The sequence below is a fragment of the Misgurnus anguillicaudatus genome, chromosome 5 (assembly GCF_027580225.2).
Source record: "Misgurnus anguillicaudatus chromosome 5, ASM2758022v2, whole genome shotgun sequence".
NCBI lineage: Eukaryota > Metazoa > Chordata > Actinopteri > Cypriniformes > Cobitidae > Misgurnus > Misgurnus anguillicaudatus.
The window spans coordinates 29,738,030-29,762,086 of record NC_073341.2 but is presented as its reverse complement, the minus strand read 5'-3'; the positions used below and the strand labels follow the sequence as shown (position 1 = coordinate 29,762,086).

The following is a 24,057-nucleotide window of genomic DNA, read 5'->3' as shown; positions in this document are numbered from 1 at the left end:
GGAGCTGGGCATTACATTATATAAGTTTAGTGGAAAATTAACCAAACCAAATCAGGAAGTTCTGACTTTCATTGACTAATTGATGGCACAGCTTTAATTCTGAACATTTCAAAAGATTGAAGAGTCCCTCTGCCGCAACAGGACAGTAGATTTTCAACTAACTTCCAAATTACTGGACCTTCCTGTCCTTTCTGTGATGTTTTCTAAACCCGGGTTAACGGAATCCTGGGTTATCTGTTTTACGTTTCACACTGTTCGTACTTGACCAGGGGTTAAGAGACAACCCTGGGTATTTATAATCTGACGTTTCACAATGTGCATTCCTAAACCCTGGGTCAAAAGTCTCCAACCCTGCTCCTACACCTGTCTGTAATTATCAAACAACCCTGAACACCTTGATTAGCTGCTTCAGCTGTATTTAAAAGGGGGATTAACATTCTAACCCTGCTTTGTTTCACTTTGCATGCATTTGACACGCAATGTGGTGTATGTGGAGAGAGAAGGCAAATTTTCTGCTGGCGCTCACAAGCTTTTGTTTTTGCTGACCACATACATCCTGTTTTTGCAGCTCTTTCTACCTATTTACAAAACATTAAGTTGGCACTGCAAAAATGACTTTCTTACAATTTAAGTGCATGTGTGCTTAAAACAAGCAAAAATGTCTGCCAATGGTGTGAAGCATTTTTTTTAAGTGTTTTAAAGAAAAAGTAAACTTATTTCAGGTTATTTCACTGATTTTTTTTCACCCCATTAGCAGATATTTTTGGTTGTTTTAAGCACTTATTTTCTTAGGTCATTTTCCTCATCAAGAAACGCATCTTAATTTAAGAATTTTTAGATTTTTCTATTAAAAACAAGACAAACATACTAAGTAAGAAAGTTATTTTTGCAGTGTGAACAGTAAGACAGTAAGGGGCGGTTTACCGGACAGGGATTAGACTAATCCTAGACTAATAATTATAAATGAATGAGCTGTTCAAACTGAAAACAACTGACATATTTTAAAATACATCATTGCCCTTTGTTTTGCCTCAAAATGCACACCAGTGATGTTTTCAGTAAGGCATGTTTGTTAAAACTAGTTATATTTTCTAATTAAACCAAGGTCTAGTCCTGGCTTAAGATAATTCATGTCTGAAACCACCCTTTAAACTCTTATTAAACAGTAATAAATGCTCAAATCATAAACCACTAAAAATAAGTTAAGATAAAATAAGTAAAGATAAAATCACCATTACAATAGCATACATCTCTCCCCAACCACATTCTGTCAAACTCTTCCAACCTTCTTCAGCTTTGTTTATTACACTTTAAATAAAAGTGTGTAAATAACAACACAATCTGTGTTATTTGTGGTACAAAATCACACTAAATGCATTGTCCCAAACTCTTATCGAAACAACACATTTTCTGTTACTTTTATCACAACTTGTGTTGACATTTTTATTTATTTTAACAAAAAAATTAACACAAAATGACACATAATGTGTTAAATAGCACAAAACAAAAAATGTGTGTAAAAAATGACAACATCCTTTTTTAGAGTATAGCCTGTCTATTATTTGGTTTGCATAGCTATCTCTAAGCAGAAAAGCTTATTATAGTATATTTTGTTGTAACTCAGCTGGGATCAAAACATAAAATCCTTAAAGTCCATTCACTAGTAATATATATATATATTTATCTTAATACAATGTAAGATCACAATGCCATTTTACTGAAGAAAAACCAAAAGAGGATATAAAGATGTAAGTGTTTCAAAGATTACATCAAGTATGAAGTATTTTCACAATGCCCCACCTCCTGCAAGTGAAATATAAGGTGTACATTACTAAGAGGATGTACATTTTAGAGTGGCACTCCTATTAATCATGGAGTCATTTTATGCAATTTTATGTTTCAGCCTTGTATGCAAATCTCACACACTTATCCATCCCAGTAATGGTCTTCAGGAATGTCGTAAAGACGTGGCTTTAACAGCACTAGAGGTGTTACCAGGTGGAGGTTGGGATAACCTGCGCAACATAGACATGGGAAGGGTGATGAACTTGAGCTATTCTCAGTGCCAGACTACAGAAGATGGTGTTTATCTCATTCCAGATGAAGTCTTTGTCATTCCACAGAAATTAAGCATATTGGAACCTCAATCTGAGATCATCAAGTCGTGGTTGGAACGGGAAAGCTGTACATCAAGGTCCATCAATGCTGATCCTTCTTTCTTTTCTATACTCAATGGAAAATACTCAGAGGGACATCACCATATGAAAACACACCAAGTGAAAGAGAATTCAGTAACATCCAGAGTTCAAGTAAGTCCAATGAAGTGCAGTGGAAATTGTTTTTTTTAAATTGCAAACATAAACTACCAAAAAGATGTACAGTATAATGCTAAATAAAATATAAAATCTGTTTTGGGAATATATGCAGGTGCATCTAAAAAAAGAATATTATGGAAAAGTAGGGATGTAACGATACTTCGCAGTATAGCCTATACAATATTTTGCAATACAAAAAAACCCCAATTTGGCATGATGTGTATCGTAGCATGATGGGGATATTTATACGATATGCCGTTCTTTTAAATTTATCCGTTTACCAGTCAACATGTGACATACTCTGCGCCAGCGTCACCTGTGCTTCACCGTAGTCACATAGATCGTTCCGACTGCGCAAAAGTAAAAACTCTCGCTGACCAACCAGACACTTATCCTGTGTTCATTTTTACATTGGCCAAACAGTACCTTCACAAGTACACCTTATCACGGTTTTAGAGAGACCTCTTCTTATATTCCTGCCTAAAGGCTTATTATGCAGCTCATTATGCAAATCTTTTGTTTCCACAGCTGTCAATCACAGATAATTCAGGAGCTTTCCCACCTCCTCACATATTGCCTTCCTAATCAAAAGGTGTCTTAGAAATTTTAAATCAATATATTGTTTTTAATGAGTAGGCAGAATGATTTTCACATCATTTAAAAGAAAAAAAGTCTAGACTACTAGATCCTGTTTTGAAAAGTCTTGTGAAAACATGTTTAGTATGGGTTTTGTGGACTTATATTAGTGACTTAAAATTTTTGCTTTTTCAAAAACCATGCATAAACATTTTTCTCTAAAAAATACAAGCATGTACATACATGTTGCTCACCTAATATAGTAGCCCAGTTTGTGCTGAACACAGTGTTATGAGACTTTTGCCATTATTATGTTTTTAAGCAACTAAAAAAGCACAAATGTCAGTGCAGGTCAGAACTTCTCCAGAGCCCTAAAAACCCCTTAGACCTCAGATGGTTAAAAAAATCTGATGAATTTAGTTGCATAATTTTATTACGTAGATCATACAGTCTTTGTAAAAACGACTTAATTTTTCTGCTGAAATATAATTTGTACATACAGCAAACTTAATTTTAGTATTTCTCTAGTCATTATTTTATGTATGTGTTACATAACTTCAAGAATTCTAAATGTATATTTTTGATTGAATCCAACTTAGTGTTTACATTTCCATATTCTAATTATTAAGTTGGATCTACTTAATAACAAATAACGACTTCTTGTTAAATAACAACTTTATTCTCGCTAAATAACAAATTTATTCTCAAAATTATATTTATTCTGACTTTTTTCTTGTTAAATAATGACTTTATTCTCGCATTTTAATGACTTTAATCTCGAGATGTTTATATTTTTATTTTAGCTTGGCCCTAATCCTCCCTCGTAAGATACAAAGTTAACATTTTATTGTTAATATTACAGATTGAAATTACACAACATTTACATCCACACAGCTTTTTTCAGTGTTGTAGCTACTAAACTAGGCTAGGAGGTATCTACTATTTATACTCAAAATTAATCAAAACAATCAAGCTGAAAAGAAAATATTCTACAAATATTTTAAAGCTCACATAACACACACTGTTTCTGCATTTCTGCTGTTAATCTGGAGTACCTATAGAGTAGTATTACATCCTTTATATCTCCGAAGAGTCTTTATTGTAGTTTAATCAGGTTTATAAAACAGGGATTAGCTTGACCGAATCTTTCCGATAACGTATGAAAAAAATGAACTACCGCGGGAGGAGCGAGTACGAGTCATGCAACACCATACAACACTGTTTAACTTAGGATTCACTACATGTTCATGTCATTTATATAATATGTACGTGCCTATTTCCAACATAAGACAGAAGTCTTACCGCATGCAACTCATGACCCGGTTGGGACTTTTCAATGAAATCTGGCACATCAAACACACACCGAGACTGCGCCTCTACCCCGGATAATAAACTATCTATTCTTTCCATATGGCTGGCCTTCTTCTCCTTACATCCAAAAAACACACTTCTTCTTTCGTGCCATTGTTGAGTTTTGAAATTAAACAAAGCTTTGTCGCACGATGTGATGTTTGCAAGTTCTAGCGTCTCCTAATGATTGAAGGGTGGGCGGGGTTTTGCGGGGAGAGTGCCCATAAAAAGAAGTGATACGTATAGAAACCCCTGAAACGTCAGTTGGACCTGTAATTGAAAAAAACTTTTTGAAAATTGTACGAACCCTGGCAAAGTGCAATCAGCACAGAAATACTCTGTAACACGTCCAACTGCTTTTTTGACACTTTGCCTACGTTTAGAAACAACTCTATAACTGTGTCAGAATGAATGAAATACCATTGAACCACTTTAAGATACTACATTTTAATTTTCCTAAGCCGTAAGTTGCAGTCATCAGAATTAAAACAAAAAAGGGTCGTAAAATATTTCAGTTTGTGTGAAAGGAATCTTGCATCTACAAAGGTTTGCTTTTTTAAATTAAACTACAAAAATAAAGTACTTTTCCATGATATTCTAATTTCTCTATATTGACATAAGGGGATTGATAGCCTTTTAAGTTGGAGGTAAGCATACCCAAAAAGAATTTAGCTTTAACTGAACTTATCTTTTCTATATATTTTCAGGTACGTAACCATCTGTATACAGTGAATGCATATCCTGGCTTCAATCTGGACGCTCGCTTTGCTCACCAGGCTAAGGAAATAGCAGACGCTATTGAAAACAATCAAACTCGTCAAGCAACATATCTGTCAGAGAAACTCATACTTGATTACGGTACTCACGTTATCACAAGTGTTGACGCTGGTGCCGTTTTGGTGCAGGAGGACTATTTAAAATCTACGTACGTCTCTAAGAGTCAGTCAGACACACCTGTGTCAGTAACTGCAAGTTTGAATTTTCTAAGCATAATTGCATTTAATTTTACTAGCAAGGAATCCCAGCGAATCTTAGATGATTACCAAAGTAACATCACTTATTCCAAATTTCAGAGCCATGGAGGGGCTTTGTTTTATCCAGGTATCACTTTGCAGAAATGGCAAGAGAGCACACTCAATAATCTGGTGGCTATTGACCGCTCTGGTCTGCCACTGCACTATTTCCTAAATCCAACAATGTTTCCAGACCTGCCATTACCAACCGTAGTAAAACTTTATTCATCAGTCCAACAGGCTATAGAGCGTTACTACAAAATAAATACCATTCCAGGATGTGTAGATCCAAAATCAAAAAATTTCAACTTTCAGGCCAATGTGGATGATGCATCTTGTAATGGTCCAGTAACCAATCTCACCTTTGGTGGGATTTACCAAAAATGCACTCCATTGACTCCAGATGGAAATGTCATTTGTGATGAGCTAGCACAAAAAAATCCAGCCACTGGTGATTTTTCATGCGGTCAACATTACAATGCCTCTCTATTACACTCAGAGACAATAATAGATGGTTATTATAATTATGAGTGCCATACAGGTAGTGAAACCTGTTATTTATTTTTTAGCTGTGACAAACAAATATGTCAAAATGTCTACCATGCCCGTCATGCAGAGATTAAAACCTACTTTTGTTTTACGAATGAGAATGTCCCTGAATACTCTGGATATCTATTTGGAGGTCTGTTTGGACCATCTATACAAAACCCATTGACCAAATCACATGGCTGCCCTCCAAATTACTTTCCCCAGAGGTTGTTGCCTAATGGCATGATGGTTTGTCTAAGCAATGAGTATGAGGAAGGAACACAATATTCTGTACCTTTCGGTGGCTTCTTCAGCTGCAGCTCTGGCAACCCTCTTGCATTGGGTCAGTACCGCTGTCCACCTCAGTATAGCCAACATCTTGCTGCCATAAGCGATGGATGTCAGGTATTGTACTGCGTACAGTCTCGTGTGTTCACTGGAGGAGAGTTAGAACCAGTTATTCTCCCTCCATTTACAAGTCCACCATTGATCAGCATGACATTAACCAATACTGTAGCTGTAATGACAGAAGGTGATCAGGCCTGGGTGAGAATCCGAAAAAAATAATACATGGAAAATGGTAAAGCTTAATGAAGTTAACCAAATGCTCAGATTGTTAGATGGGTCTTCAAAACAATTGTCTGGAGGTGAAATAGCAGGTATCGTTATTGGTGTAATTATTATTATTCTTATTGCTGTGTCAGGAATTGTAATTTTTAAGCAGAGGGTCTCAGTTACATATATAATCACTGGCGGCCGACCGGTGACTTCTTTTTCGAATGCGCTCGAGACAAAGTTCGTCACAACATGTATGTAGCCCATCAACTCTTTGTCCCAAACCGTCTACTTCCATACTATATAGTATGTAAAAAGCATTACTTCGCCTACTATATAGTATGGAAGTAGGCGGTTTAGGACGTAGGGCATGTGTCTGGTTCCTTTTTTCAAAATATGTGTTCTGCACATCGAGAGATCCTGTGTGCATCACGTGTCTTGTCAAAATAAGTGACTGTGGCAGACGCATCTAAAGGGTTTATGATAAAAGAGATGCTCACGTTTGCCAGATATTCACACAATCTCATGCGTAATCAGTGTTTACTGTTAAGGGAGTTAGTGTCTTTCGTGTATTTTCTGAACGTGAGCGTCTCTTTTATCATAAACGGTTTTGACGCGTGTGCAGCAGGCACTTATTTTGACAAAACACATGTTGCACATGGTTTACATGACGCAACAAACACATATTTTGAAAACGCAAGCAACACACGACACTCCGAACACATATTTTGAATTAGCGCCCCTCCGATGAGCAGTCCCGAGCTGCCACTGTCTATAACCCTCGTTCCCTGCTTCGCAGGGTCAATCAACTTCAAGAAACTTGTAAAACGGCAACTATCGTCACCTCTACTGGTCGGGAATCTGAGAGCTGGAGAAACTACCAGCCGCGGAGATTGTCCCCCGTGCTCCTCGAAGTTGATTGGTCCCACGAACGAAGAGCGTTCCCAATACGTCAGTCACGACGTGACGTTGTAGTGACTGACAGAAGAAGGTTTTCTTGCTTCCTCCCTCCTTTTGGCTTGCCAAACCAAACTATGTTTTAATGATTACAATAATACATACAGTCGGCATCTAGTCATAGTTGGGGGCGTTGGGAGAGTGGAGTCTGCGTGGGGAAATATCCTTAATGGTGATCAGTAGTACGAAGATGCCGAGGGACTGTGCTGACAGTTATCCTTAACTCACAGATTGCAGTCTGTATTAAGTGTAGACCTCAAACTACTCTATAGGTTTAGGCTCGCGTCATTACGTAGCGATTGGCCTATCAAGCAAGCCTTTATTATAGGAATCTTGTAGTATTTCAGGATAAAATATTATATGAATACGGGCTATAGCTGGCTCTGATTGGATTGAAGGTCTGCCGTAAAGCAAGTTTTTGTAGTTTTCACTGTAACTACAGGACCGCGACCCGACGGTTGGAAACTTCTTTAGTGCGGTTTTGGCCGATACAGGGCTGCAAAGCGAACGTGAAAGTGCCGTTCACCCTGTTTTGAGCGGATGAACGACTGAAACTTTTTTTGGAAAGTTATTTTAAGTTAAAAAAAAAACTCTTTGGTGTTGCTTTAAAGATGTATTTTGATAAAGAGTATGAAAGTTTGCTTGCAATAATCATTCAATTTTTTCATATATAATTAAGAGGGGGGAGTGATGGATCCTACCTTAGATCCTCACGTGCAGAATGTTTTTATTTTTGTCTTCTCTAGTTTATTTCTAATCATTTATTTACATAATCATCATAATCATTTTATAATCATTAGTTATCCATATGATTGTTTATTTGATTATTCAGTACTATTATAATTATCAATTTCATTATTTGATCATTTTTATGTTTATTCATTTATTCATTCATTATATTTCTATATTTTATATGTCTTATTAATTTCATAATTGTTCAATCTGATATTTGTAAAGTTTCCTGAGCTGTCCTGTCTGTGTAAACAGAGATATATAAAGAGAATGTTTATGGAAGCTCAAGGTGAAATAGGATGTTGGTGTTAAGCAGTATAACAGTGCATGTTGAATTTATGCTTGCAGACAAAGTTTGAACATTGAGACATATGCAACTGAGATTGTTCAATAAAACTCTGTTCCTATTTACGGTCTCGTGCTTGGTTTATGCTCTTCTCTAGCTTTAATCGATCAACCTCTTGACTGACAGTAGACAGTTAAATGCTAATTTTAGAATTAACAGCTCCGCTGAGTGATGAATATTTGCCGGCGGGATCTGGCGTCCGGGGCTGGATCCTAAATATTTTGTCTGGCGTAGAGACCTGATCTAACAGTCTGATACTTGACTTCTTACAGTAGCCATAAGGATCATTATGAAATTAAAGCCAGAAAGAGGTGCACATTTTTTCAGAAAATCGGCCTACTGGCTCACAGACTATAGAAATAGACAACTAATTGTGAATTGTGAGTAAACCTTTTTAGTCTGGTCACACATTAAAATTAGACAACTATTCTCTTACCTTGGACATAGTCTGCTCTATAGTTTCTCTTGTAAACTCTTGGAACAGCTGATTTGCAAGAGATAGTGTAGGCCAGAGTGTGCCAACCAGGGCTTGACATTAACTTTTTTGCTCACCAGCCAAAGTGGCTAGTTGTTTTCCAAAGTTACTAGCCACTCAGCATTTTCACTGGCCACAATTTGTTGATAAAATACATTTTATATGATTAAACTTGAACGACGCATAGTAACAACACATGGTAACGACAGAGGGAAACAACACATTGTAACGACACATAGTCATGACGCATGCAGCATTGACACAGCAAGACGAAACAGTCAAACAACAAAGAAAGATGACAGGAGTAGGTTGAGTTGACACAGACAAAAGTTGAGTCATGTGGGCAATCACATAGACATAGACAGTAAACAGACACAAAGACATGGAAGACGACACATAGCATAGACAGACAGACAGACAAGGACACAGACACATAGACATGGAAGACGACACATAGCATAGACAGAGCGTGTCTACTTAATTTTGGCACAAAAGGAACCCCATATAACTGCATATTCACAAAGAAAACAGCTCATCTTAATTGTGATAATACTTCACAACATTTCTGTTTTCACTGTATTTTTGTCAAATAAATAAATCACAGCGGGACAAATAATGGTATATCTTATCTTGTGTGAAAAAATAGGTCTTTGAAATTTGGCTCCCCCTGTGACAACAGAAGGGGATAATACTGCCCCTTAATCTGCACTATCCAACCACAACACTGCCATTTAGTGCTGAGATCAGCTCATTTGCATTTAAAAGGACACACACAAAAAACGACACATTTTTGCTCACACCTACAAAGTTGCAATTTTAACATGTTATTATAAATAATACTTTTACTCTGGGGACATCAAAGATTTATTTGACATCTTTAAAAAGTCTTGTGAAATGTCCCCTTTAAAGTTGATGTGTTAGAACGAAGCAGTAAAAATGAGCAAGCATAAGGATCTGAGCGACTTTGACAATGGCCAAATTCTGATGGCTAAACGACTGGGTCAGAGCATCTCCAAAACTGCAGCTCTTGTGGGGTGTTCCCGGTCTGAAGTGGTCAATACCTATCAAAAGAGGTCAAGGGAAAGAAAAGCGGTGAACTGGCGACATAATCATGGGGAGCCAAGGCTCATTGAAGCACTTGGGGTATGAAGGCTGGCCTGTGTGGTCCGATCCAACAGACGAGCTACTGTAGCTGAACTGGCTAAAAAAGTGAATCCTGGTTCTGATAGAAAGGTCTAGTGAAGTCCATGCCTCGACGGGTCAGGGCTGTTTTGGTTTGCAAAGGGGGACCTGGTGGTCATAATGTTATGGCTGATTGGTGTATAATGTAGTTGATGTTTTGGAGAAACTATGAGTGTGTGTAGTTGCTTTGTGCAAATGATCTTCATTGTACCTAAATATTAAAATCCATCTTAAGGAAAAGTAAAGCCGTAAAGAGAATGACGTTCATTCAGGACAGACAGGACACAGGTGTGCCTCTGTAGTACCAATATATTCCAGCAGGTGGCGTCCTGGATCTAAACTATTTTTGTAATCAATAGAAACAGTGTTGTGTGGAAAAATGTACACTCTTGAATATTAAACACAAGGTCATCCGCTACTGCATAAATATTTTGTGTATTATGTCTGTTTTCACATGAGAAAAAAACTAGAGAGCTACAGTACAAGCAAAATGTATCTTTTCAAAAGTCACATATAACCTCATATAAGTATCCCTTGGACAAGTCTCATATATGATTTTTCCAAACGTTTTTTCACACACACTCTGTTTCATCACAAGGACTTTCTATTGCTTTGGGGTTAGCGTTTATATTGTAAGCAAATGTTTTAAATACATGCAGTGAGACACACTGAGATATTTGAGAACTCCAGTTTAATACCAACTAAGGTGCGTTAAACTTGTACTGATCATTCAGTTTTATTAAATCAGCCCACCACCAGCACCATAACATCTCCAGTGCTCAAACAAGGTAATGAAATCAGAACAAGTCAGAAAACAGGAGCCAGCCTGCTGTGTGAAGAAATGAGGGTGACTGCAACCCATTACAAATGATGACGTGTGACATACAGTATAGCACAGAACTAAACACTTATTCTAACTATGTGTCTATCACATTTCTGGAAGTAATTATTGACATCTCTACAGGTGTTTTGTATAACTTATAGTTTAAACCACATTTTAAATGACTAGATGACTGTAAATTAAATAGAAACACACAGATTTGTAACATAAACGTCAAGATATAAACAAATATTTAATATTTTAACAGGTCACAGGATTAGTTTAAGATTAATGTTGCTCCACAAAAGTGGCTAATTCCCTTCAATGTCAACTGTTAAAAATCAATCTTCCTTAGTTTTTTCTCTAACTTGTTTGATAGAACAATGTTTTGATGTTTTCCTCATTGCATTTGTAGTTTAGAAATGTCTTATTTTACCCATAAATTATATCTGTATAAAAAACGTCTTGTAAGATTCTGTACAGTATATCCTTGTTCTTGCCCTGACAAACCCAAATCTAACTCCCATATGTCTGTCTGTGTCACTGTCCCATTGAAGTAAGCCCTGTTGTTTCTATGGAAAGCCTTGTTGTGTTCATCCTTCAAGGCTTTTTAAATGTCCTCCAGGCACAGTTCTGTCCCTTAATGTCTCTGGAAAGCATGATAAAATAAATAAAGTGGAAATAAAAGTGTCTCTCAGTACACAGACTGTGCAAACTCAACCAGCAAGCCAATGGTGTCTAAGCATCACAGCCAGCTGTTGTGCTATTGGCTGATATTTGGCCAAAGAGGCGGGGACTGCTGGAGATTTAGGAGTAAGCTGTCTGTGAGTCGGTGATGTAATTTAAGGGTGTGTGAGTTTGTTTTGGAGTTAAAGGGCATATGATGTTTTCTCTTCATAGTTCATCTCGCGAGGCTCGGGATGCAGGTGCCGGTATGTCTCCTGTGACGCTGTTTTGGGCGACAGGGTCTATTCGTCCCTGCTGAGAAGTTTTTTGGGCGTACCGTCTGTCCCAGTCTGTGCTGACAGCTTCATCATCCCAAATAGTGGAAGTTTCGGTGTCGCTAAAGTAACCAGGCTGGCCTGTATAGTGTGTCGGGTACAACATCAAAGGCTCAACGGAGAATGCGCGTAGATCCCTGGGTTCAAAGTGAGACATGTATGCCACACTAGGAGAAAGAGAGAAAGAGATTTCAAAACTCGTACCATATTTTGTAGATTGTGAGAAGATGAAATGCATGTTTATGGAGGAAAGTAATGCATTTGATTCAGTCAATGCATTCTCATCAAACTATATATATTTTATATACTTTAAATTTTTTAAGTAATACTCACTTTAATAGTCTTATTTATTAATCTTCTGTTATGTGTATACAAAGCCAAACAATGACAATAAAGGCATTTCATTCAATTATATTGTTTAATTTTAGGTATAAATAATTGATCCTTTTACATTATCGTAATATTGTTTATGTAAAAGAATAAAGTTAATAATTTGACATTTTTAATAAAAGTTAGAGAGGTATCTGATAATTGTAATATAGAAAAATGATAAAAATATTTTCATGTGGATTTAGAAAGGATATCAACAATGGCGGCTCGTGAAATATGTGTTCGGAGGGTCGTGTGTTCCTTGTGTTTCCAAAATATGTTTGTTGCGTCATGTGAACCATGTGCATCACGTGTTTTGTCAAAATAAGTGCCTGCTGCACGCGCATCAAAAACGTCTATGATAAAAGAGACATTCACAAAATACACGCAAGACACTCCCTTAACAGTAAACTCTGATTACGCATGAGATTATGCGAGTATCTGGCAAACGCGGGCGTCTCTCTTATCATAAACCCTTACTGTGGGTTCACACCAGACACACACCTATTCATCTCAAACGCGTCTTCACCCAATTTGAAAATATTCAACTCGAGCAAAAAATTCGCATGACATGAAGTTAAATCCCGCGAGTAATATAGAGTAAATTGCAAGTAACGCGATGCCCCGCGTTTGGCGTGTACGTATCATTACCGTGGGTTCACACCAGCCGCGTTTGAGGCATCAAATTTGCGTCTACCGCGGCTAGTTTGCCCCTTAAACATTTTGAGTTTACTCGCTTCATTCACGGTTGAAAGCCGTGTGTGAAATTCTAGTCATCGAGACATTCAGGTGGAAATTCGCGTCTTGGGAGGGGCTTCTACGACTACGCTCGCTTCCTGTAATCACGTCAACTTGCGCGTTTCCGCGGCAATGCTCAATTTGCGCCATTTGTGCAAACTAGACGCGCAAATGAGGCAGAATCGCGTATACCGCGCTAAACGCCTCATTCACGCCGCGAGACCTCCAGACACGCGTCAACGTGTCTTTACATTGACTTAACATTGAAATCGGGTTTGACGCCTCTACCGCGGCTGGTCTGAAGAGCATTAGAAGCGTCTGCAGCAGGCACTTATTTTGACAAGACACGTGATGCACATAGGATCGCTTGACACACAGAACACATATTTTGTAATTACAAACACATTAAACACACATGACGGGCTACATACATGTTGTGACGAACTTTGCATCGAACGCCCTCGGAAAAAAAAGTCACCGGCCACCAGTGATGGTTGATCCGAAATGAGCGTGTGCCTGCGGTCACCCACAGTTACGAGTCATCCAAAAATATTTGTAATGATATTCGGGTCACGGTAGGTCGGGTCGTTTGAATTGAAGATGCCAATTAACTATTTTAAACAATTACTGCTTTTTAAAAATGTGGGCCAGGGAGGGGGACATGGTACAATATTTTTTTATTTTTTGCGGTCCGGGTTGCGAGCGGGTTAGTTGAAAACGTTCGGGTGCGGGTTGTTTATACATTGACCCGTGCATCATCGCCGCCACCACTGGATATCAACCCAATCTCATGGCAATTCGTACGTAATTTATCAAATGGTTAATTCAAATTAATTCATACGACCACATTTGTACGTTTTCGTACAATTTGCTTTCACCCCTGTGACATTGGGGTTAGGGGTGTGGCTTCATTATTGCTCTTTCCAATATTCGTACATTTGGTACAATTCACTTTGTATGAATTCTTACGACCGTGAGATTAGGCTGGGGTATCACAATACAGCTACTACAATAAAAACATTATAGCACACGTAACATTTTACACTTCCCACAATGAATCTCTCTCTCTCACAGACACACACACACACACACACAAACACAGAGAGTGCAGTATATTTATACAGTAATCCATCTGTCTTATACCAATGACCCTTCCCCCAAAACTCGGAGAGCCATCAATGGGAATTTTGTCCCTAATGCCGGCAACAGGAAGAGAGAGGGAGAGAGAGAGAGAGAGAGAGAGAGAGAGAGAGAGAGAGAGAGAGAGAAAATAACGGTAAGACAACAGGGTAGAAGGACCACAAGGTGCTGAAGGTGCTAGAAAGAGAAAGAACCAGCCAGTAAAGGTGACACATGATGGGGTCAAGCAGGATTCCCCCTAGAGGAAATTAGGTAAAAAGCAGGGATTGTGTGACCCAGCAGAGACACCGTACTTATTTTCACTCTCTGAACAATCTAGCACTGTGTGAGTCTACCCCAGTCAACAGCAAAGTGGAGTACGTGTGTGAGAGACACTATTTGCTCTCAAACTGTCGCCACATTTGTGGTGAGCATACATGCAATCCATCAATCTGTCCATGTAACCTATCTATTCATTTATCCATCCATCACACTTACTTTGGGTGTTTGTTAAACATGACTGGCAGGAACTCATCGACAGGGAGCATCTTGCCGAGCGGCTGAGCAGCGAGCAGTTTTCTGGCTCCTCGCTGTGAAATAGCATAACCTAGAGTCCAATACGAGTAATCTGCCTCCACCAGGTTATTCACACCCTCCACGGACACCTCCGGCTGGGATACCTGCATCCGCTTACGACCCACATAGATGAGGAACAATAAAAGTTTCATGCTAATAAAATTGTGTTCTTGTTATCTTTGAGAAGGTCTCATTTTATGCTCTCATTGTTCTTACATGAGGTCCCAGTCCAGATGAGCTTTTTCAACATCCTCCATGATGGTCTGTAACCTCCTCTTAAATCTGGGCTCAAACCTCACATCATCCTCCAACACCAGCACATGCTGTAGACGCCTCTCCACCACCTAAACACACATACATGAACAGGACTAAACATGTTAAGCACATTGTAAATGGTAATATTTTGGTGCAGATGATAAGACTTTTGACAGGTACACTTGAGAAACCAGGTGGTCGCTTTGTTGCCAAACATTATAGACATGAGGACTCCAGTTTCCATGTGTTTGTACACTTATAGACAGTGTTGGGCAGTAACAAGTTACTAGTTATTAATATATTTTTTTTTGGTAACTAGTAGTGTAACTCTTAAAAGATTTTAGTATTTATGTTACTGCTTTATAAAATTATAGAAGTTTAAATAATAGTTTGTGCCACTTGTAGTCTTCAATTATCTGTAACTTTCATGGATTCACAGACTGCAAAAATAACGAAATTACCAGTTTTTGGGGTGAAATGAAAAAGTAATGTAACTAGTAGTGTAACTAATTATGTTAGCTGGGAGAAATAGGGAAAGTAATAATATTACTTTTGAAAGAAGTAACTAGTAATGAGCAATATATTAATTATTTTCAGTAACCCAACACTGCTTAGACAACCCAAATCTGTATTTGGACACATAAGCCACAATTAGAAATGTATTAATATGATATTTTGGATTATTTAAAATGTATTATTTCGTTAAATATGTTACTTAAAAAAGACAGAACAAGAACACAATTTAGGTAAATATTTTGTTAGATTTCAAATGGTATAACAATACATATGATATGAAGAGCTCAAATGCAAAAGGATCTAAACGCCACCAAAAATGAGATTATGATATTAACCAAATGCATCTCGGCACGTATTATACATTCATCAAATACCTTCGCTTTATATCTACTTAATTTCAGCCTCAAGCCAGTCAGAAATACCAGTTTGTTGGCAGAATCCATTAAATGCCACAATGATTTTAAGCAAAATCCTCTAAGTGCACAGTAGATAAACTGGATGAATAACGAAACGACCATGGATCACATTTAAACTTGGGTCCCTTATAAGTACTTGGACCTGAATATAACCTGTATGTGGCATTCACATGGATCACAGCGACCCCTAATGTGTGGTTCTGTTTCTTAATTTTTACATTCTGAATTTTTAACATTTGCAATGTTTCAAGTTGCATCTTTAGTGATATTGCAGCTGTTTACTATGTCTTGCCAAAGAATTAGATTTTTTAGAAGTGGAGGTTTTTGACACAAAGCTTGCATGCACTTTAGTTTTGCTGGAAAAGGCACATCAACTACTAAAAAAATAACCTTTCCATTGTCATTAAAGTAAAAGTACTGAACCTAAACAAAAAAGCCTGATAAAAATGCCCATTTACAAGAAAACATGACGCACTTAGATGGTTTTGCATCTCATATGCTGCTTAGAATAAAAACAAAAATTGCATTTAGAAAATTTTAATGTTTTATAATATACATTCATCTTAAGGATTATTAGGAACACCATACTAATACTGTGTTTATCCCCCTTTCGCCTTCAGAACTGCCTTAATTCTACGTGGCATTGATTCAACAAGGTGCTGAAAGCATTCTTTAGAAATGTTGGCCCATATTGATAGGATAGCATCTTGCAGTTGATGGAGATTTGTGGGATGCACATTCAGGGCATGCTCTATAGGGTTGAGATCTGGTGACTGTGGAGGCCATTTTAGTACAATGAACTCATTGTCATGTTCAAGAAACCAATTTAAAATTATTTGAGATTTGTGACATGGTGCATTATCCTGCTGGAAGTAGCCACCAGAGGATTGGTCATAAAGGGATGGACATGGTCAGAAACAATGCTCAGGTAGGCCGTGGCATTTAAACGATGCCCAATTGGCACTAAGGGGCCTAGTGTGCCAGGAAAACATCCCCCACACCATTACACCACCACCACCACCAGCCTGCACATTGGTAATAAGGCATGATAGATCCATGTTCTCATTCTGTTTACGCCAAATTCTGACTTTACCATCTGAATGTCTCAACAGAAATCGAGACTCATCAGACCAGGCAACATTTTTCCAGTCTTCAACTGTCCAATTTTGGTGAGCTTGTGCAAATTGTAGCCTCTTTTTCCTATTTGTAGTGGAGATGAGTGGTACCCTGTGGGGTCTTCTCCTGTTGTAGCCCATCTGCCTCAAGGTTGTGCATGTTGTGGCTTCACAAATGCTTTGCTGCATACCTCATTTGTAACGAGTGGTTATTTCAGTCAAAGTTGCTTATCTATCAGCTTGAATCAGTCGGCCCATTCTCCTCTGACCTCTAGCATCAACAAGGCATTTCCGCCCACAGGACGGACGCTTACTGGATGTTTTTCCCTTTTCACACCATTCTTTGTAAACCCTAAAAAAATTGTGCGTGAAAATCTTAGTAACTGAGCAGATGCCCGTCTGGCACCAACAACCATGCCACGCTCAAAATTACTTAAATCACCTTTCTTTCCCATTCTTACATTCAGTTTGGAGTTCAGGAGATTGTGTTGAGCAGGACCACACCCCTAAATGCACTGAAGCAACTGCCATGTGATTGGTTGATTAGATAATTGCATTAATGAAAAATTGAACAGGTATTCCTAATAATCCTTTAGGTAAGTGTATACTTGTATGTAAAAATGTGAATTTAGACAGATTTAGTTATTTTTGATTGAGAGAAAATTCTAAATTTTGTTCTGTGTCCTGTGATGAGAGGGACTACTAATGTCATCTATGTCTTACTCATTGAACATTGGGATGAGAAGGCTCACCCATAAAAACCATTTGCCCTAAAATTTTGACAATGAGTATATACCTGTTTCCAGGTAAAGTGGTGACTGAGGAAACAGCCGATTTCTCCGCGTGTCAACACCCTACCGGAGTACGGATCCTTATACCCCGGTATCATCTCTATACCGAGAGCCTGAAGCTGAGATGTATTTAGAGTCCTAGTATGAAAATAAATAAATAAAAATAAAAATAAACTCTGATACTCTTTTTAATAAACACATTTTAAAACAAAAATGACAGCCACTTGATGACTTACTTCCCATCTACAGCATCAACAAGTGTGGCCTCAAGACCCAGAACTGCCAAGGTGTTCAACATCCGCTCCCTCCTGTCCAACCTCCGCTTCAGATTGATCAGAAAGATCTGAGAGAAAGAGAGAACACAAGAGAGTTGGGCAGAGGAAGGACACAGAAGAGAGTGCATAAAATAATAAAAAAGATTAAGAGAAAATCACTTCAAAGGAGATTAAATGATCTGCAGTTTCTGAGGATCAGCATGAATGTTCATTGGAGCGAGACATTCCACAAATTCTGGTCTCTCACCTCATCAAAGCCCATTTTGTCCTGGGGTTTGCCTGGAGTGAAGAGGAACTCTGAGGGCTTGACATTATGATCAACTATTGGGAATAAAAGAAGTGTTTTGCTTACATTAAATGTGAATGTGGGCGATGTTATGCTTCAGACAATCATACATAAGAGGAGAAATTATGAAAAAATCACTGAATGTAAAAAAATATTGAAAAGAAAGAGTTCCTTATGTTATCAGCCAATGGCCTTCACATAAAAAAACAGCTCAGCATACTACATACTACAGTACATAATGTCATAATAAAACATTCATAAATGTGACCCAGTCTGTGTAAACCCAGCTACATAAAATCATTCTAAATAATTTATCCATTGGACCCCAAATTTATATATTTTTTAAAGTTAGTTTTTTTAAAGAAACAATAATATATTAGCACAATTAGATTTTTGCTTACAAAAGTATTTTCAACCTTCACATTAAAAGATGTTTAAAATCATGAGGATCATTTTAGTAAAGTGTTTTTAAACTTTTGAATGGTACTGTAAATGTGTTTAGGCGTACACTCACCTAAAGGATTATTAGGAACACCATACTTATACTGTGTTTGACCCCTTTTTTGCCTTCAGAACTGCCTTAATTCTACACGGCATTGATTCAACAAGTTGCTGAAAGCATTCGTTAGAAATGTTGCCGCATATTGATAGGATAGCATCTTGCAGTTGATGAAGATTTTGTACCAAATTCTGACTCTACCATCTGAATGTCTCAACAGAAATCGAGACTCATCAGACCAGGCAACATTTTTCCAGTCTTCAACTGTCCAATTTTGGTGAGCTCATGCAAATTGTAGCCTCTTTTTCATATTTGTAGTGGAGATGAGTGGTACCAGGTGGGGTCTTCTGTAGAGATGCGCGGTTGGCGGTTACAGCCGCGGACTCCGCGGATAAACCGCGGATCGGGCGGATGACGTGACGAAAAATAATATTTTAATTAAATTCGGGCGGGTGGCGGATCGACAGCTTGTTATTAGCTTTGTTCTTCAAAGCATACGACCTTAAAGGTGAGCATTATGTCTATCAAGGTGGCAGGCTAAGAAGTTCGCGAAGAGAACTGAAATGAGACGGTCTAGCCTTCAGAGGACCCATAATTTGGGTCACCTGTTGCACGCGCCCCCAGTAGCGCCCACCGCGCCTGTCAGCAAAAAACAGCGGAGACATTTCTGACTTATTAAAATAAATATGTAATCAGAAAAATATGAATTTATTTTAGAAAATATGACACATTGATGTAGATTAAACTATTCAACAACAGTATATCAAATAATCAACCTTAGAAATATACGCAACATAAACCGAATAATATTAACACAAAACATAACTTATAATACTAAAACAGTGACAAGAAAAAGTTTTCTAAATACACTTTTATTTAATAAAGGTTTTAATTGTTTGGGATAGCCTCGGCATGTTAAGGATCCATTCGTTCTATCATTAACAGCGCAGAGAAATGAGGACGCATTTTGACACAGCTCTTATCAACGCCGGCGAAGGAGGTACGTGGCAAACTCAAAAAAATGAGAATTAAAAACAAAGGAAATAAAAGGTCAGAAAAGGGTTGCCTGGAATAAGTTTTACAAAGTGGTAAATCAGGAGGATGACACTAGTGCAGACTATGTAATTTGTGCGTTTAATTTAGGCTATTTGTTTATTTTTGTCCCATGTCATGTGCGCCGATCGGAGACTGGTCTTTATGATTTAAAAAGAAAGCATTCAAGTGAACAGTACTAAACGAACTTGAAGCAAAAATAAATTTCAGCAAATGCAAACTTCAATCAAACATAGTAAGAGGTGAAGTATAGCTTTAGCCTACAGAAATGCTTATTGCATTAATTTTTAAATGTGTGCGAGGTCCGTGCACGTCCTTCGCTAGCTAAACGAGCATTAAATATTAATGACGTTGAGTTTATTGTTTTTATTAATTTATATTCACAAAACTTATCAACAAAACATCGATTAAAATTAAGAGACAAATTATCTGAAACGAAATTCATTTTAAAGTAGAAAACAAAACTTAAATTAAACTCGAAAATAATGTCTAACCCATTACAATTCTCCCTTCATATTGGCCTTTACAACGCCCTATATGGCGTTTAAAATTACAGTCTATCTTTCGTAATAAGCTAACTAAAATTAAACAAAACATAAACACATTACAACAATATTCAAACCCAACAATACTCAAACATAAATATAAAATAGACATTATGATACATGTTAAAACAATCCGATATAGCATTTATAATAGCTGGTTGGTAGATGTTTACTATTTTTGTCAAAACCTCCGTTGCAAACCTCCATTTACCTGAATAAAATAATTTTTACTTTGAAAATGATGCGCTGTCACGTTAACACCAGCTGTTTGTTTACATAAGACTCCATCTACATTTACACTCAGCGCAACGTCTGATTTCTTAAACTAAAACAGGGTCTGCAGCGTTGACGAACGAATCCGTTTATGAGGTTCGAAAACGGTGATGTAGATGAAAGACGTAAACGTAGCAAAAGTAACGCATTTTAAAGGATAAACGCATTAATGTAAACATAGCCTGAGTTCACTGCTTATATTCTAGGGCTTTCGGCTTTCTAGTCTCGCAGCTGTCATCAGCAGCGGCTGTCATCAGCAGCGCCTTGCATCGCCCAGTCAGCGGATGGCGGGCGGGTGCGGTTTTGAAAACTGGTCAGAAACGTTGGTGCGGATGGATGGCGGACGGATGATGAATTTTGTGATGCGGTTGCGGATGAAATAAAAGCCCATCCGCGCATCTCTAGTCTTCTGCTGTTGTAGCCCATCCGCCTCAAGGTTGTGCGTGTTGTGGCTTCACAAATGCTTTGCTGCATACCTCGGTTGTAACGAGTTGTTATTTCAGTCAAAGTTGCTCTTCTATCAGTTTGAATCAGTCGGCCCATTCTCCTCTGACCTCTAGCATCAACAAGGCATTTTCGCCCACAGGACTGCCGCATACTGGATGTTTTTCCCTTTTTACACCATTCTTTGTAAACCATAGAAATGGTTGTGCGTGAAAATCCCAGTAACTGCACAGACTGTAAAATACTCAGACCGGTCCGCCTGGCACCAACAACCATGCCATGCTCAAAATCACCATTTTGACATTCAGTTTGGAGTTCAGGAGATTGTCTTGACCAGGACCACACCCCTAAATGCATTGAAGCAACTGCCATGTGATTTGTTGATTCGATAATTGCATAAATGAGAAATTGAACAGGAGTTCCTAATAATCCTTTTGGTAAGTGTATATGATGTTGTGTTTTATATGCCTTTTATATGTTGTGTATGCGTATGTGTGTATAGTTGTGTGTGATTAGTTAAATACTCACTAAGGGCTTCAGTGATGGTGTGTGTGAAACTCTCTTCCTCATCCTTTACACTCTGCTGAGGTTTAAGAGGTACAGGCAGAAACCCATAGTGCTCTCTGTTACATACATACATTTGTACACCTACACAAAAAAAAAGGATTTTATGGATCTTACTCTTAATACATTGCATATGGTGAAATGTGGCTTGACACAAACAGGGAATACGATATACCCAACATAATTCTGTGAACATTGGTACATACTCCACCCAACACATCAGAAAACATAAGCATTACATAAGCATTACTGTGTGCGGTTTTGTACATTCAGCTTTATGTCTATTGGAGGGTTTGCTCTGTGCTCTCTGTTTCCTATAACTTCACTGCATGCTCTTTCAAATTATTTCTTGAACGAAACGTCCACAAACACCCACGGTGCCCATAAAAACGCCCAGCTGGAGCTGATTATATTAGCCACATGATTAACCAACATTAAAGCAGCTATACAAGCACACAGATACACACACCCTCTTCACCAACATATACTAAACTACAGTTAAACAGCAGAAGGTGGCGTGAATTATGTGTTATGATCTGATCTGTGTCCGCCCTGCCCCCCAGAAACAGAAGACTTGGCCCCTTAATCGTCTTCATATGTGTGCCATTTGCTTTGAAGGGTTTAAATGCTATAATTGGGTCCCCAGTGCTTCTACTTAGTTTTGGTAAACCATTCTGTGCAAGCATTGGAAAAAAGTAGGTAATTGAAATCTGGCTCCCCTTATGATGTCAGAAGGGGATAATACCGCCCCATAATCTGCACTATCCAACCACTGCACTGCTATTTAGTGCAGAGATCAACTCATTTGAATTTAAAAGGACACACCCAAACACTACACATTTTTGCTCACGCCTACACCTAAGTGTCAATTTTAACATGCTATAATAAATTATCTTTATGGTATTTTGAGCTAAAACTTCACATATGTAGTCTGGGGTCACCAAAGATTTATTTACATCTTAAAAAAGTCTTGTCAAATGTCCCCTTTAAAAAGCCACTAATTTCCACAAAATACGCATTGAAATAGACAGACCACTACAGACCACTTCTATAGAGAATTAGTAAAGACCTCTCACCAGCTTCTCGAGCTGAGAATGCAAAGACCATGATATCATCAAATGCCCAGCTGTAGTCAGGGTGAGGTGGATAGAAAGCCAGCTCTCGTGTGGTGCTGCGTCTCAGATCCAGTAGGAAGGTGGAGTGAACCATAGGAACGGGAAAACAGCCCAAGCGCTTCCACTCACGGATAGGCTGATAGTCTGGGGTACGCTTGTAATAACCCTGAGACGAAGAGAGATCAGTGTCTGTTAACAATGCCCAATAAGTGATCAGCATATCCTAAATATGACCTATAGACTGTGAAAACCCAGCTGAAGTCATATTTAATGAAAAAAAAATCATCCTACATAATGTAAACATTCTCTGCTTTTGATATGTGAACAATTTATGCTTCAGGACACAGTTAATCACTTAAAGGCGGGGTGCATGATCTCTGAAAGCCAATGCTGACCTTTGTAATCACCTAAACAAACACGCCCCTACCTCAATAGAATCTGCACCTTCTTTTGATAGTACCGCTCACACATACGCAACCCAGGCAACAATGTCGGTTAGTAGACACGCTGATTGGCTACAAGTGTGTTTTGGTACTCTGCCAAACTCTCTTTTCCAAAGCCTTTTTCAAAAATTGTGCACCCCGCCTTTAACACTTGTGAGTCAATGGTCTCAAAATACTCACATTAGATTGAAGACTAAAAGGTTGAAAAAGTTGGTTCAACTTGAAAAATTAAGTTACCTGGTTGAGTTTTGAGTTAATTCAACTTTACTAATTTTAAGTTGAATTAACTTAAAATTTTTAGAAAACCAGGTAACTTACTTTTTTAAGTTGAACCAATTAGGTAGGTAGGATAATCATATCTGGGGGCTAATGGGTGATTTTGTAAATGTAGCGCTATACCTGAGGGGTGATGCCACACCAGAAGTTTGAGTAGAGGGATCGGGAGTCCAACATGGGTGCCACCAGTGTCAGATTCTCAGCCATCATTAGATTTAACACTCGTGGGTTAGTCAGGAGATTATCACTGTCAACAAACTAAGAGAGAAAAGCTGTAGTTTGAAATAAAATCTTATAAGATTCATTTAAAGGTGCAGTGTGTAAATTTTAGCGGCATCTAGTGGTAAGGTTGCAAATTGCAACCAACGACTCATCCACAGCTGACCCCTCGCTTTTGAAATGCATAGAGAAGCTACGGTATATGCCACAGAACAAACATGTCTACACCAGATGCAACTTATTTAACAAAGTTTGTCCGTTAAGGCTTCTGTAGAAACATGGTGACACAAAATGGTGGCTTCCATGTAAGGGGACCTGCA

General features: G+C 38.2%; 2 protein-coding genes across 5 annotated transcripts in view; one reads left to right on the top strand and one right to left on the bottom strand.

Annotated features, from left to right (window-relative positions):
* Positions 1–1,800: 1,800 nt before the first annotated feature.
* Positions 1,801–8,402, top strand: mpeg1.2 (macrophage expressed 1, tandem duplicate 2). Its single transcript, XM_073867359.1, is given in 3 exon segments — positions 1,801–2,309; positions 4,949–6,337; positions 6,339–8,402. Coding segments are annotated over 3 exon segments (2,088 nt in total). The 5' UTR covers positions 1,801–1,871; the 3' UTR covers positions 6,600–8,402.
* Positions 8,403–10,690: 2,288 nt separating this feature from the next.
* The window catches only part of colgalt2b (collagen beta(1-O)galactosyltransferase 2b), a 28,029-nt gene continuing 14,662 nt past the window's right edge, over positions 10,691–24,057 (bottom strand). For 2 of the 4 annotated variants that reach the window (XM_073867955.1, XM_073867956.1), the window contains exons 4-12: positions 23,642–23,776; positions 22,761–22,965; positions 21,649–21,768; positions 18,268–18,341; positions 17,982–18,088; positions 17,751–17,883; positions 14,875–14,996; positions 14,575–14,787; positions 10,691–12,017 (exon numbers count right to left, since the gene is read on the bottom strand). In XM_073867955.1, coding sequence (XP_073724056.1) covers positions 11,744–12,017; positions 14,575–14,787; positions 14,875–14,996; positions 17,751–17,883; positions 17,982–18,088; positions 18,268–18,341; positions 21,649–21,768; positions 22,761–22,965; positions 23,642–23,776 — 1,383 coding nt within the window. In that variant the 3' untranslated portion in view covers positions 10,691–11,743. The remainder of the gene's footprint in view (positions 12,018–14,574; positions 14,788–14,874; positions 14,997–17,750; positions 17,884–17,981; positions 18,089–18,267; positions 18,342–21,648; positions 21,769–22,760; positions 22,966–23,641; positions 23,777–24,057) is intronic. The other 2 variants (XM_073867954.1, XM_073867953.1) reach the window with 2 other exon arrangements.